Raw genomic sequence first — 12184 nt, 5'->3', positions numbered from 1 at the left:
ATCCCTGTGTGATAAAGTGGTCAGGGATGGGTTTATTTAATTCAGTAAAAACATTTGCAAGATAAATAAGCAGGTCTTAACTGAGCACATGCTAATCTTTCTCTGTGTCTCAAGACTTGCTTCTGGCTAGGACTAGGGATATGGCTTTTTGCCCAATTCTAAGGTTTAATAAGACATGTCAAGTGAAAATGAAATGAAGTATGTACTTCTGGAAGCTTCAAGCCCTTTTTCTCCTTTATTTATTTATTTATTTTTTTTTTAGTTTAATCCTCAAGTTCCTGAATTTTTCTTAGTCAGACACTTCTAAGCTATTGAACAGGGTGGGAGGACAAACCTCAGTTCATAAAACTTCTTTTGGCTCAGAACCTGCACAAGAGGGAAGGGTTTTTCCTCTGACTTCAAATGGAAAGCTCTCCCCTGACCACAGGCATTATGGAAAGGTGGTTGCTTGCTGCTTTATAGCTCAGGAGTGAAGCATGCAGAAAGCATTAGGTGAAAGTGAACTTTTTAATGAATCCATTGTTCCTGGTTTGGTATGAATTCCCAAGAACTTGAATTATGAAAGTTCATATTAAAAAGCCTTCAGGAGATTTTTTTTTCCCCCCACTAGAGCAGTTATGCAAGAAGCCTCTTGCTTTACCCATGCAGATGTTCTGGAAATACCTCTCTCTGGAAGGAGCTGGGTAATAAACTATTTAACTGCTGTACAATGCTATTTAACCACTGAAGAATAATCTGGTTTGAGTATTAAAAAATCCAAAAATCAAGCAAGTGTTCAGAGGCACAAAAAACTTCTGAAGATGTTACTTGCTTGAGAAGTGCAGCTAAGTATTTTCTGTTGCTTTTAGATGATTTATATGCTGGAGGAGCAGAGGTTTTTGTTTTCTTTAAATTGCAGATGAGATCTGGTTTGTGCATAGTTCTCTCAGCTATTCATCAGGAGTTCCTGAGCACTGGAGTTAAAACTGAACAAAACAACTCACGATGTCAGACTCATAAAAATTATTTGGCTTTATTTATGCCTTTAAAAAACATTGTGAAATAAGGAAAAGATTTTAAGAGTGATATTGCATACTTGAGTGTTTAAAAAATATGTTTCTTATGCTGGAAATTTTTAATAACAAAGAGAAGAGGGAGTTGGGGGAGTGAGGGCAATGGGGGAATCTGTCAGCAGAGCTGTTGCCAGGTGTTTCAAGTTATCTGTGTCTCAATCAGAGATCAATGTGAATGAAAATTATAATTGCACCTATATCTGCAAGGAACTGCTGTCCTTGCAAAATCTGAGTGCAGGTGTGAAATGCCAGAACTAACAAATCTCATCTGCTGTGTTTTACGCAGCTCTGTACTTTTCAGACTCAAAACTCAAGGAGCTGGGCTGTTCTGCAGTGGCTCTGTGCTCAGACTGCTGATTCTCAGCTCAGGTGTTCAGATTGGCTTTTTTGGGGGGGGGTTGTGCCTTATTTCTCTCCCCAGAAGATGACTTTGCATTCCAGAGTCTGTGAAGGGGGATGGCATCCAGCCTGAGAGTCTCCTTTGCGTTTCACCAGCAGCCCTGTTGTTCCTGGCTGCATTTAAACCCCTCTGATGCTCTTCTTTCAGCCTGCTGCTCAAGCAGGCAGCTCCCTGCTCGTGCAGTTGGGTCCTTGCAAGCCTGGCTGCACATGTGCACACATCTCAGCATCAGGTCCACCTTCTGGATGAATTTTGCTCCTATACAGGCTAAAAAGTGGCACCTTTTCAGGGATCAGTTTAGCCACAAGTGGGGCTCAGAGTATTTCTGTCCATGCTATAGCTGAACACTGAAACTATGCAATTTCCAGCTGTAAAAAAAGCTGGTCTAGACTTGGATGGGCTGAAGCTTTGGGTTTTTTCTTTTTCCCTCCCTCCTGTGTGGAATGAAAGCTTGGCTTTGGGAGCAGCTCTGCAACCACAAAGGAAAGGCACAGGCTGCTGGCTGGGTGGTGTCCTGGCCCGGCTGCTGGAGCTGATTTTTGTGAGAGCTTCCAAGGCAGCCTGACACACACCCTGCCCAAATTCCCAGCTCCAGAGCCAGCAACTTCAAAACCCTCTTTTTTTTTTTTTTTTTTTTTTAAATGAGAAACCAATGTCTTCAGTGAAATAGGTGCCCTCAGCTCGGCTTTGGTGGGGAAAATACAAATTTTGTGTTGAAGGTTTCTGTGGCAAGGCGCTGGCAGGGAGGCAGGTGCTGTTCTCGTGCATTGATTGCTGTGATTTTATTTTGAAGTGCACACCTGCTAAAAAGCACTTTCAGCACAGAGCAACATCTCCACTGGTAAATTTACAATTGCACTCCTCCCTCTACTGTAGGTTCTTTCTGTGTGGTGGTTACTGAGCTGAGCTTCCGAGCTGGTTCTGTGAGGAACAGTCGTGGAGGGAGGCAGGGAAAAGAACTTAGAAAATGTTATTTAAAGAGAATGGAAGGAAAGAAAATTTTTATTTAAAAAGAATGGGAGGGAAATGGATACCTGAAATATCTGGCATTTAAGTTCTAGTACCCTGCATTAAAATGGGGAGTTACTGTCAGCTTGGCCTAAAAGATGCACTTTGAAAAAACAAAAAAAAACCAGATGGTACAGCTTTACTTTATCACATACTGGGAGGGGGCAACACTGCCCGTGAATTCCATTTCTCAGGTAATGTAATTGCCACTGCTTTAGGTGTCAGCAGCCGGGGACGCCTGGGGGTTCAGCAGGCCCAGAGCAGCTGCCTGGGGAGCAGAGGGGTTTTTTCCACGGCATTCCCGCATCTCCCGGCCGGCAACGGGAGCGCGCTGCACTGCGGGGCCGGGCCGGGCGATGGCAATGTCGGGCCGGGCTGGGAGCGAGAACGGGCAAAAATCCGGCAGAACGGGCACGGCAGAACGGGCACGGCTCCCTGCTGAACGGGCACAGCAGAAGGGGCACGGCTCCGGCAGAACGGGCACAGCCTCTGCAGAAGGGGCACAGCTCTGGCAGAGCGGGCACAGCTCCCGCAGAATGGACATAGCAGAACGGGCATGGCTCCGGCAGAATGGGCACAGCTCCTGTAGAATGGGCAGAGTTTCTGCAGAAGGGGCACAGCAGAAACGGGCACGGCTCCGGCAGAACGGGCACAGCAGAATGGGCACGGCTCCCTGCTGAACGGGCACAGCAGAACGGGCATGGCTCCGGCAGAATGGGCACAGCTCCTGCAGAACAGACACGGCAGAATGGGCATGGCTCCGGAAGAACGGGCACGGCAGAAAGGGCACAGCTCCTGTAGAATGGGCAGAGTTTCTGCAGAATGGGCACAACAGAGTGGGCACAGCAGAATGGGCACAGCTCCCTACTGAACAGGCACAGCAGAACAGGCACAGCTCCTGCAGAATGGGCACAGAAGAAGGGGCACAGCTCCTTTAGAACGGGCACAGCAGAAACAGACTTGGCTCCCGCAGAACGGGCACGGCTCCCTACAAAACGGGCATGGCAGAATGGGCACGGCCCCTGCAGAAGGGGCACTGAAGAACGGGCACAGCCCCTGCAGAACGGGCACAGCAGAACATGCACAGCCTCTGCAGGATGGGCACAGCAGAACGGGCACAGCTCCCGCAGAATGGGCTCTTCTGAGTCACCCACCCGAGCACAGCTTGGGACTGGGCCTGCCAGGACCAGAATAGGATGGGGAGGGGAAAAAAAGAAAGAAAGAAAAAAGTGGGTGCTGGAGCTGAGGAAGGAGTTTCTGCATCATTCGGGAAAGTGCAGCAGGGCTGGAAATATTGTGACAGAGACAAATGCTGCTGGTTGCCCAGTGAGATTTTTTCCACCGTGAGTCTGTTACATTGAATATATGAAGTATGCTCATTTTCCAGTGCCTGGGCAGTTTTGAAAGTATAAGTTTGAGTACTGGAACATTCATAATTAAAGTTTCTGGAGCATTTGGGGAGTAGTTTACTCCTGTAACTATTATTTTAAAATGTGGTGAAGAATGTGTCTCATAGAAGGTAAATCTTGCAAGTATTGGAAGTGGGCTCGCTGGAGATCAAAATCAGTGTGAAAAAGAAATGGTAATAATGCAAGATATTCCTTTCCTCTACAGGACTAAGTCTCCTATGTGGAAGAAACTTTTTTCATTTGGTATTCAGGTTCTTTATTCCGAAAGGATGACATTTATTCTGTATGCACACATACTCGCAGAGGCAGCTTGAGGACTTGGTTTTTCCATTGTTTAAAAATAGGATTACTGTTTTGTTAATCTGATTATGAATCTAAACCATGTGGGCCTGTCAAGTGGGCTCTCAGTGGCTGGGCTGGGTGCTAATCTCGCTGGAGGGAGTGGGATGGGAGCGTGGGGATGAGCACACACCATGTGCATCCTTTTGGAGAGCCCTCACAATTCCTCCTCCAGCCATCCCACAAGGAACTGGAAACATGCTGCATAAAGATGCCTGCATGCTTGTAGACTCTGTTACCAAAGAAAAATATCATGTCTTTGAATATATGGTAACCATGATATATAGTGACAGCTATTGAGACCAAGAGCTGCATTAATAGGGAATGGCACTTAAATGTGATTATGCAGTATGACCTTTTGCTGCCATCCAGATTAAAAATACACTCTAGGCAGGTAACAATATTATAATTCCATTGGAAGAAATAAGCCATGCTTTTCAAGTTTTCCCTAAATCTGCTTTTCCCCCTCTTTTTCCAGCAGCTGCTCTATGCAAGAACAGGGGCAGAAGCAGTAAAAGGGGCATGTGCCTGCCTGACACTTTGAAATGTGAGTTTGGCACAATAAATGGCACAAAGGGAGGCATGTGGATGTGCTGTGGGAGTTGTGTGAGCATTGCAGCATTCCCAGGTGGCACCCCCTCTTCCCAGCTGGGCATCTCAGCCTTGGAGCTGGGGTGTGAAATCTGACTGTGCCTGCTCTGCAGGTCAAATCTGGCACCAGGACAGCTCCCCTTCCTCCTCCTGCCCCTTCCCAACATTCTCTGGCCAGCCCTGCACGTGGTGAGCTCCAGGACCACAACTGCTCTGGAGGTGCAGCGAGGTGGGAACGTGCCCAGGAGAGCTCCATCAGGGGAATGAGCTGCTCTGCTTCATCATTTCCATGTGTGCTGCAGTGGCACGGAGCTCTCAGCTCTGATGACTAACTTCTTTTCTTTGTGGGAAGAAGCCAACTGACAGCTCCTCGGCCCCAGCCCCAACCTTTCTCCTTTTTATTGCCTTTTAACCACGCTAGCTCTGCCTTTTCCTGTAATTCATAGGCCACAGTGGCTTTCCCTTGAATCAGGAGATTTTTACAGCTGATTTGGAGCAGGCAGAGTAATCCCATTCCTGCTCATGGACTTGCCACATGTGCCTCTCTTGGAAAGGAGTGGGCTTGCTCTTTTTGTAGCTTGAATGTCTCTTGGTGTTGTGTATTTCAGGACCTGATGATCAGGCTTGTGGGGAGAGGAGAGAAGCAGAGTTTAATGAAGAATCTTTTTTAAGTGCAATAAAAGATCCACATGTGCAGAGTGGCACAGGCTGAGGATAACCCCAGACCTCATGGAAAGGATCAGAGCACCAGTAGTTAGAAGTAATTGTGAAGCACTGCAAACCCTGAAAAGAGAAAGGAGTTACAGTGGAAAGGAGAGTCCAGCTGGTCTTTGCCAAGCAATGGTGTTCCTGCCCCTCACCTGCCTTGTGTGTATCCCAGTCTGGACTGCTCTTCCTTTCTCTCTCTTTCACCATTTAGCTCTTCTGTTCCTCTTCACACAAACTCATCTAACTCAATACATCTCTGTTCTATCCACGGGCAAACAAAAGGAGACGTCCTTCTCTTCCTTCCTGTTCACTGTTTGTATTTCTTATCTAGTTTCTATTTGTATTCAATTTTATTGTTGTTTAATACCATAAATCCTGCTGGCACTTTCCTTGTGTTATTTGTGCTCTGACATCACGAGTTCATCTGTGCTGACCTCGGAGTGAGGATTGCACCACCACAAGAGCAATAAACCCCAAACAAAAGCATTTTTTTCAAGACATTCATTGAGCTCATTAGATAAGCAGATTGTGTCATTACCTGCTCAATCCCAGAATCGAGACAGTTACTTGTGATCATAAAAAGTCTGTCATGGATGTCTCTCTTTGGCTTATTACTGTAGAGTATTAATGTAGTGTGATATCCTCTTTTGCAATGGTTCTTGCTCAAGAGGCTGCTGCTGTTACACCGAGACTTTCTTCTTCCCAGCTCATTGTGGATGACATCATGATATAAATAAAATTTAAAATGGAAAAGACTGGCAATTGGAAGGGCCGAAGTGGGCAGGAAATGGAAGAAACCACAATGATAAGCAGGAGGTCAGTGGGTAGTACTTGATAAGTTTCTTCTGTTGAGACTGGAAGGTTTCTTTCCTGTGAAATGTGAGGGGTTTGTGGCTGCAGCATTTGAAGCTGAAGTGCTCTGTAGATGAAACGCTCATGGAGAGTCAGTGTGGACAAAGGAAAAAGAAATCTTCATGCAATAAAGTCTTCAATCTGTTGAGCACTCACTATAGCCTGTGGATAGAAACAGACTGACCTATTTCTGGTTGGTTTAATTAGCAAGGTGGGAAAAAACAGAGTGCCTGTGCCTTGGCTCCCTGTTACCACAGCCTGTGCTGCACAAATGCACCAGTGCCAGGCAAACAGGGCTGGAGGCTGCTCCTCACTGTCTGCATCCCCTTGGACTCTGTGCCACGGGGCAGAGCGGGGCCTTGGGCAGCAGGGACCCGACCTGGTGTCTGTCCTGGGTCGGTCCCCAGTGTCCTCCCATCCTAGTCTGAAGGGCTGGGCTCCCGGTTCTGCCTGGTGCAGGTGCAGGGACGCCTATCCCGGGGTTATGTCCAGCGTCTCACTCCCTGTCCCCAGAGCTGAGCATCCACATTCTCTCGGCCTCTGCCCCTCCTGATCTGGGCAGCTGGGCTGAGGTTCTGGTGTGCCAGTTCAAGGTCCCAGCGTGGGATAGGGCCAGGTTCCCTATCCCCTGTGTGGAATGCCTGGTTAAGGTGCCGGTCCCTGTCACAGAACGGGTTTGGGTTGGAAGGGCCCGTACCGCTCATCTCATCCCACTCCGTGCCGCGGGCAGCCGGGACACCTTCCCACAGACCGGGCTGCTCCAAGCCCGTCCAACCTGGCCTGGAACACTTGCAGATTCGGGGCGGGCCGTGCAGCGGTGCGGCTGCAGGGCGGTGCTCCCAGAGCCCCCTGCCCAGGGCCGCGTCCCGGAGCCCCTCACGGAGCGGGGGCCGCCCCGGGGTCTGCGCGGCGGCGGCTCCGGCAGGGCCGGGCGGGGCCGCACACGGCGCCTGTGCCGAGGGGCAGGGCCGGGGAGGCGGGCGGCCCCCCGCTCCCCTCCCTCCGCTTCCCGTCCCTGCCCCTTCCCCCATGGCGGCGCTGGGCGCCTCGGCGCGGCTGGCGGCGGCGGCGGCGCTGTGAGCAGCGGGCCGGGCGGGCATGGCGGGCCGCGGCCGCCGCGCCTGGCTCAGCGTCCTGCTGGGGCTGGTGCTGGGCTTCGTGCTCGCATCGCGCCTCGTCCTGCCCCGCGCCTCCGAGCTGGCGGCGGCGGCGCGGCCCCACCGAGCCCGCCCGCAGGGCTGCCGCCCGCCGCCCGCCGCCGCCGCCGCCGCCCCGCCGCGCCGCCCCGGCCCGCCGGCACAGAGCTTCCTCTTCGTGGGGGTCATGACGGCGCAGAAGTACCTGCGGAGCCGCGCCGTGGCCGCGCACCGGTGAGCGGCGGGGGCCGGGGACGCCCGGCGGGGATGGGGGGCCGGTGGGCTGCCTTGGGCTGGGGTCTGGGATGGGCTCGGGGTCGGTTCGTGTGGGCTCGACTCGTCTCAGCTGGGTTCGGTCACGTTCAGCTGAGCCGGGCTTGGCTCGGTTCGCTCCCATTCAGCCGAGCTGGGCTTGGCTCGCCTCGCTCCCATTCAGCTGGACTCGGGCCGGTCGGCTGGTTCCCTCAGGGTGAAACCGCCCGGCCCGGGATGCCCTTACAGCCGGGATGGCCGGGGGACCGCTCGCCCTTCCCCGGGGCAGGTGCGAGCGAGCCTCGGGGCACCTCAGCCCCCGCGCTCCTCGCTCCCAGCCCCGGGGCGCTCTCCGGGCGGGCTGCGGCAGCCGCGGTGCCCCGAGCGCGGCTCCGCTGCCCGGGCGGCTCGGCACGGACGCGAGGGGTCCCTGAGCCGCGCTGCCGCTCCCGCAGGGTCTGGCTCAGCCCGGCTCCACCTGGCAGGTGGCCCCGGTGACCTTGCCTGAGGGTCAGGCAGCCCCGCCGGTGCGAGGGGACGCTCAGTGCCGGTCACCGTCCGTGACACGGGCATCAGAGAGCGTCCCTCGGTGCCTCTGCCTTGGGCGCAGCTGCGCCACGCTGGTAACGGTCCTTGGCCGCTGCTTGTGGAGCGAGCTGACAGCCTGACGGTAACAGAAATAAAGTTTGGGGACTACTGTAATGCCCTGGGTAAAGAGCACTGTGCCAAGCTGAAAGCTTGTGCTAGGGAATGAGACCCAGAAAAGGCATCTGGGAACAAAGAGTAAAACCCAGCTCGGCTCTCTGCAGCCGCTGCTGAGGCTGAACCAGGCAGTGAAACAGCTCGGATGGGAGAGTCAGCCTGGGCTAAGCGCTCCGTGCCTCAGACTGGTTGAGCTAATGTAGGAGCCAGGGTCTCGGAGCCGTGTGTTTGTTACCTGAGCACCCCTAATTTCGCAGCAGGAGCAATCTGGGTGCTTTGCACTGTGTGCTGCTCACCGTGGTGCCCAGGTGTGGCTGGGCACGGCCGTGAGTGCCACGGGCTAAGGGGAATTCTGTCCAAAGCCTCGGCAGCATCAGGATAATCATCTCTTCTGTGAGACATGTGTCTGTGGCTTTGGTGGAACTCCGCGCTCTGCTGGGATGTGCTCATTGCTCCGGTGTGTGCGCCAGCAGGCAGTGCTGGGAGGCTGCACGGGAAGCCTGCTTGGGAAATCTGAAAGACTCGAGGGCTAAAATGTCAGCTCGGGTACACCCCAGCTCTGCCTGAGCCAGCACCCTCAGAGGAGCAGCCAGGAGCTCTGGGGCAGATCTTTAATAAAACATCCCCTTCGGTCTTGTGCTAGAACAGACCCTTCTCCATATCTTGCCTGCCCTGGCTGGAGAGTACTTGGCCCTATTGGCCAGTAAGAGCAGGGTGACAAAACTATGATGATGGGCCATCATACTATCGTTCCCAGCTCGGCTCTGGTTTCAGGAAATTTGTCTTTATATCAGCATCCAATGAAATAAAATTGCTTTATTTGGGCAATCTGAGGCATATTGTCCACCAGCGATGGTTTTAATGGAAACTTAATTCCTTCTTCCAGCAGTAGACCTGTAATTAAGTTACAGAGAGCGCATGATTGATGCTTTGAAATGGGTGAAGGAATCTGTTTCTTCAGGGTTATGTTCTCCCTCACCATGTGGGATGGAGTATTTTGGATTGCAAATCTCACAGGCTGTGCAATTTAGATTTACATACAAGGAGGCTGGAGTCGTGTTGGGACATCACATACCAGGTTTTATGGCAGAATACTTTTTCTAGCATCCATCACATTTTGCATCAAGAATTCGGAAAAGGGAAATCTATCACTGTGTTGTCCAGAGTGTTCTTTGGGGAGAAATTCACTTTGCTGGTGTGGGAAGGATTCCTGTTTTCGCCTGGTTTTGCCTGTGCTTGCTGAACAGTCTGGTGCTGTGGCGGAGCTGGGTTTAGAGAACAAGATCTGCGACATCTGCTCTCACAAAATAATGGCTAAAGATGCAACTTAACAAATTCAGCTAATGGAATCGGGCTCCTTCAGCCCTTAGATGGAGATCTGAGTATTGCTTTTTACTACACTGCTATTTTGGTTTAACCTCTAGAGATGATGTCTGTTCTTGGAAGAGACGGATAAAGAGACTCTTAGTCGGGCTAAATGCGTTTTTCTCACCTCCGTTGGTGAAAGAAATGAGCTAATGTCCCGGTGACAGGAAGACATCTTTGGGGGAAGATGGGGAGGGGGGAAGAGGAAGACAAACCTGAAATCTTAAATGGCTTTTGATTGCCATGAAGTACTCAAGCAGACAATTGCTGGGATTACTACATTGACAAAGCATCCTGGTGAGCTGAATCGCTGGCACAGCCAGTGAAATGGGAAGCTGCTAGCAAGGCATTCCCGGGGTGGCAGCGTGTGCAGAGCCTTGATACCACGCTGAAAGGAATTAGGGATTCAGAGGCTGAATACCTCCAAATTGCTGTGGCTCAAAGGCCATTTACAGACACAGCTAAAAGGGACCGGAGCGGAAAGCATTTGCTGATCCTGGCTGCTGTGAATCCAGATCGGGTGTAACAAGAGGGGAAGCAATCCACTTCCTGAACATCAATCATGAGCAAAATGACCACTGCAAGGCAAACCAGGCCTGCTGGATTTTCGGGAGCCGCCGGCTCTTTGTAACAGTCCTGCTTTTGTAGTCTGTGAGGCAGAGAATAAGCTTTAGATCCACAGGTTTTCGGAGGGCAGATTTGCAGCCTCAGCAGTGATTGCATCCGACAGCCAGGTTAGCAGAGCTTCCCTTGCAGGAGGCCGGGGAAGTGCAGCAGCAGGAGCCACGGTGTCACTTGGAAGGACAAGGAATAGTCAGGAAAAGAGCTGGGCAGGAAGGAGTTAAAGGGATGGCTGGGGTTCAGGGAAAGTGCAACAATATGTGCTAATGCTTTTGCAGTTGAGGGGAGTTGTCCTAAAAGAGCTGCAGGAAGGAGAGGATGGGAATAAGCAGTCTCCCAGAAGATTTAAGTCTGCTGTCTCAGGAACAGAAATATCAGGCAGTTAACCCATTTTTTTTTTCCCCCGTTTGCGTAGCAACTAGATTTCCTGGGAAACGTGGCAGGAGAGTGGTGTGAATGCAGTTAATGGCGAGATGTCAGCGGCTGGCCTTTGGCAGCATCTCTGCAGGAACACAGCCACAGCACTTCTGGGTTTGGGACGGTCCCCAGGGCACCGGCAAGTGCCACGAGGACCAAGAGGGATGCCCGGGGCTGGTGCTGAGCCATCCCTGCCCAGCTGCAGAAGGATGCCCTTTGGAGGCTCCATTTCCAACCTCTCTTGGTGGTGGCTTACAGGAAGCTGGAATCCAAACACCTGAGTGCTCGGAAGAGCTTAAAGTGAAAGGCAGCCAAAGGATTTGGGTGTGGGGGAGTTTGGGTTATCTGTCTAAGCCTGCGCTTACACATTGTAAGTGCATTGCTCCTAAATTCAGATCTGCATCTGTCGGGTGGTTTGGCCCGTTCTGGGCGCTGTTGGGGGATGTGATGGGCTGTGGAGCTCCTGCCTCTTGGGAGGGGGCCCTGTGGAGTGACTTGGGATGTTGTGCCAGCACAGTACGTGTTTCACTTCATGTGTGAATCGTACCACAGTACTGCAGCAGTGAGAACTCGGTGTCCTGCTCAGGTACCCTCCACCAGAAACATGATGTACATGGCATTTCTGGCTGTAACCTAGAATCTGTGAGGATGTTGAAGGAACAGTATGGAAGAAGCACACAGAGCAACTGTCATTGATACAGGGAATGGGGGGTAAGTAAAATAAAGTCACTTACATCCCCCAAAATAACCATATGGCCCAAAACTCTGAGGCACTTGGGCTCTGATCTTAGCCTGGCCCACTGACTGTCTATGTGCCTGTGGGTGATGGATCCATTTCTGTCCCTGTGTCCACAAGGAAGGTGGATGTGCATGGACAGAAAACTAGCATCACTTAAAATTGGAGGAGTTTAGCTCAAAGGACTCAAAGAGCTGTGGAATCTGCTTCAGTTCTCTGTTAAAGCAATCCTGCAGAAACCTGAAAGGAACTTTTCCTCAAAATTGGAATTCTGTAATGCAGATCTTAGTGACAGAGATGTGCAGCTTTTTTTGGTGACTTCCCATGTGTTATCTACAATACCATGTGCAGGAGCGGCGTGCTGGTTTCCGAGCTCAGCTCTCCTGCCTGAGCTGTGGTTCACTGCTTCCCCTGTAGCAAATGTTGTTGGAAGAATGGGGCCTTGAAGAACAGTGATGCCAAACTAGCCCTAATTCGGCATGGAATTTAGCTGCATTCAAGACATCAGTCTTTCATGTCTGTTGTCTTGCTGAGTTCTTCACAAATTATGATTTTCTTCAGCTTAATTATACAAGATGACTATTTCTCAAAACTTT

General features: G+C 51.4%; 1 protein-coding gene across 1 annotated transcript in view; it reads left to right on the top strand.

The window, feature by feature from the left end:
- The first annotated feature begins 7457 nt into the window (after positions 1-7457).
- The window catches only part of CHSY1 (chondroitin sulfate synthase 1), a 74960-nt gene continuing 70233 nt past the window's right edge, over positions 7458-12184 (top strand). Inside the window, exon 1 of the mRNA XM_058033718.1 lies at positions 7458-7729. Within this exon, the coding sequence (XP_057889701.1) occupies positions 7458-7729 (272 nt within the window). The remainder of the gene's footprint in view (positions 7730-12184) is intronic.

This window comes from Melospiza georgiana, chromosome 13 (genome assembly GCF_028018845.1).
Source record: "Melospiza georgiana isolate bMelGeo1 chromosome 13, bMelGeo1.pri, whole genome shotgun sequence".
Taxonomy (NCBI): Eukaryota; Metazoa; Chordata; class Aves; order Passeriformes; family Passerellidae; genus Melospiza; species Melospiza georgiana.
The sequence above is the reverse complement of the archived record's forward strand: the minus strand, read 5'-3'. Positions and strand labels throughout refer to the sequence as shown.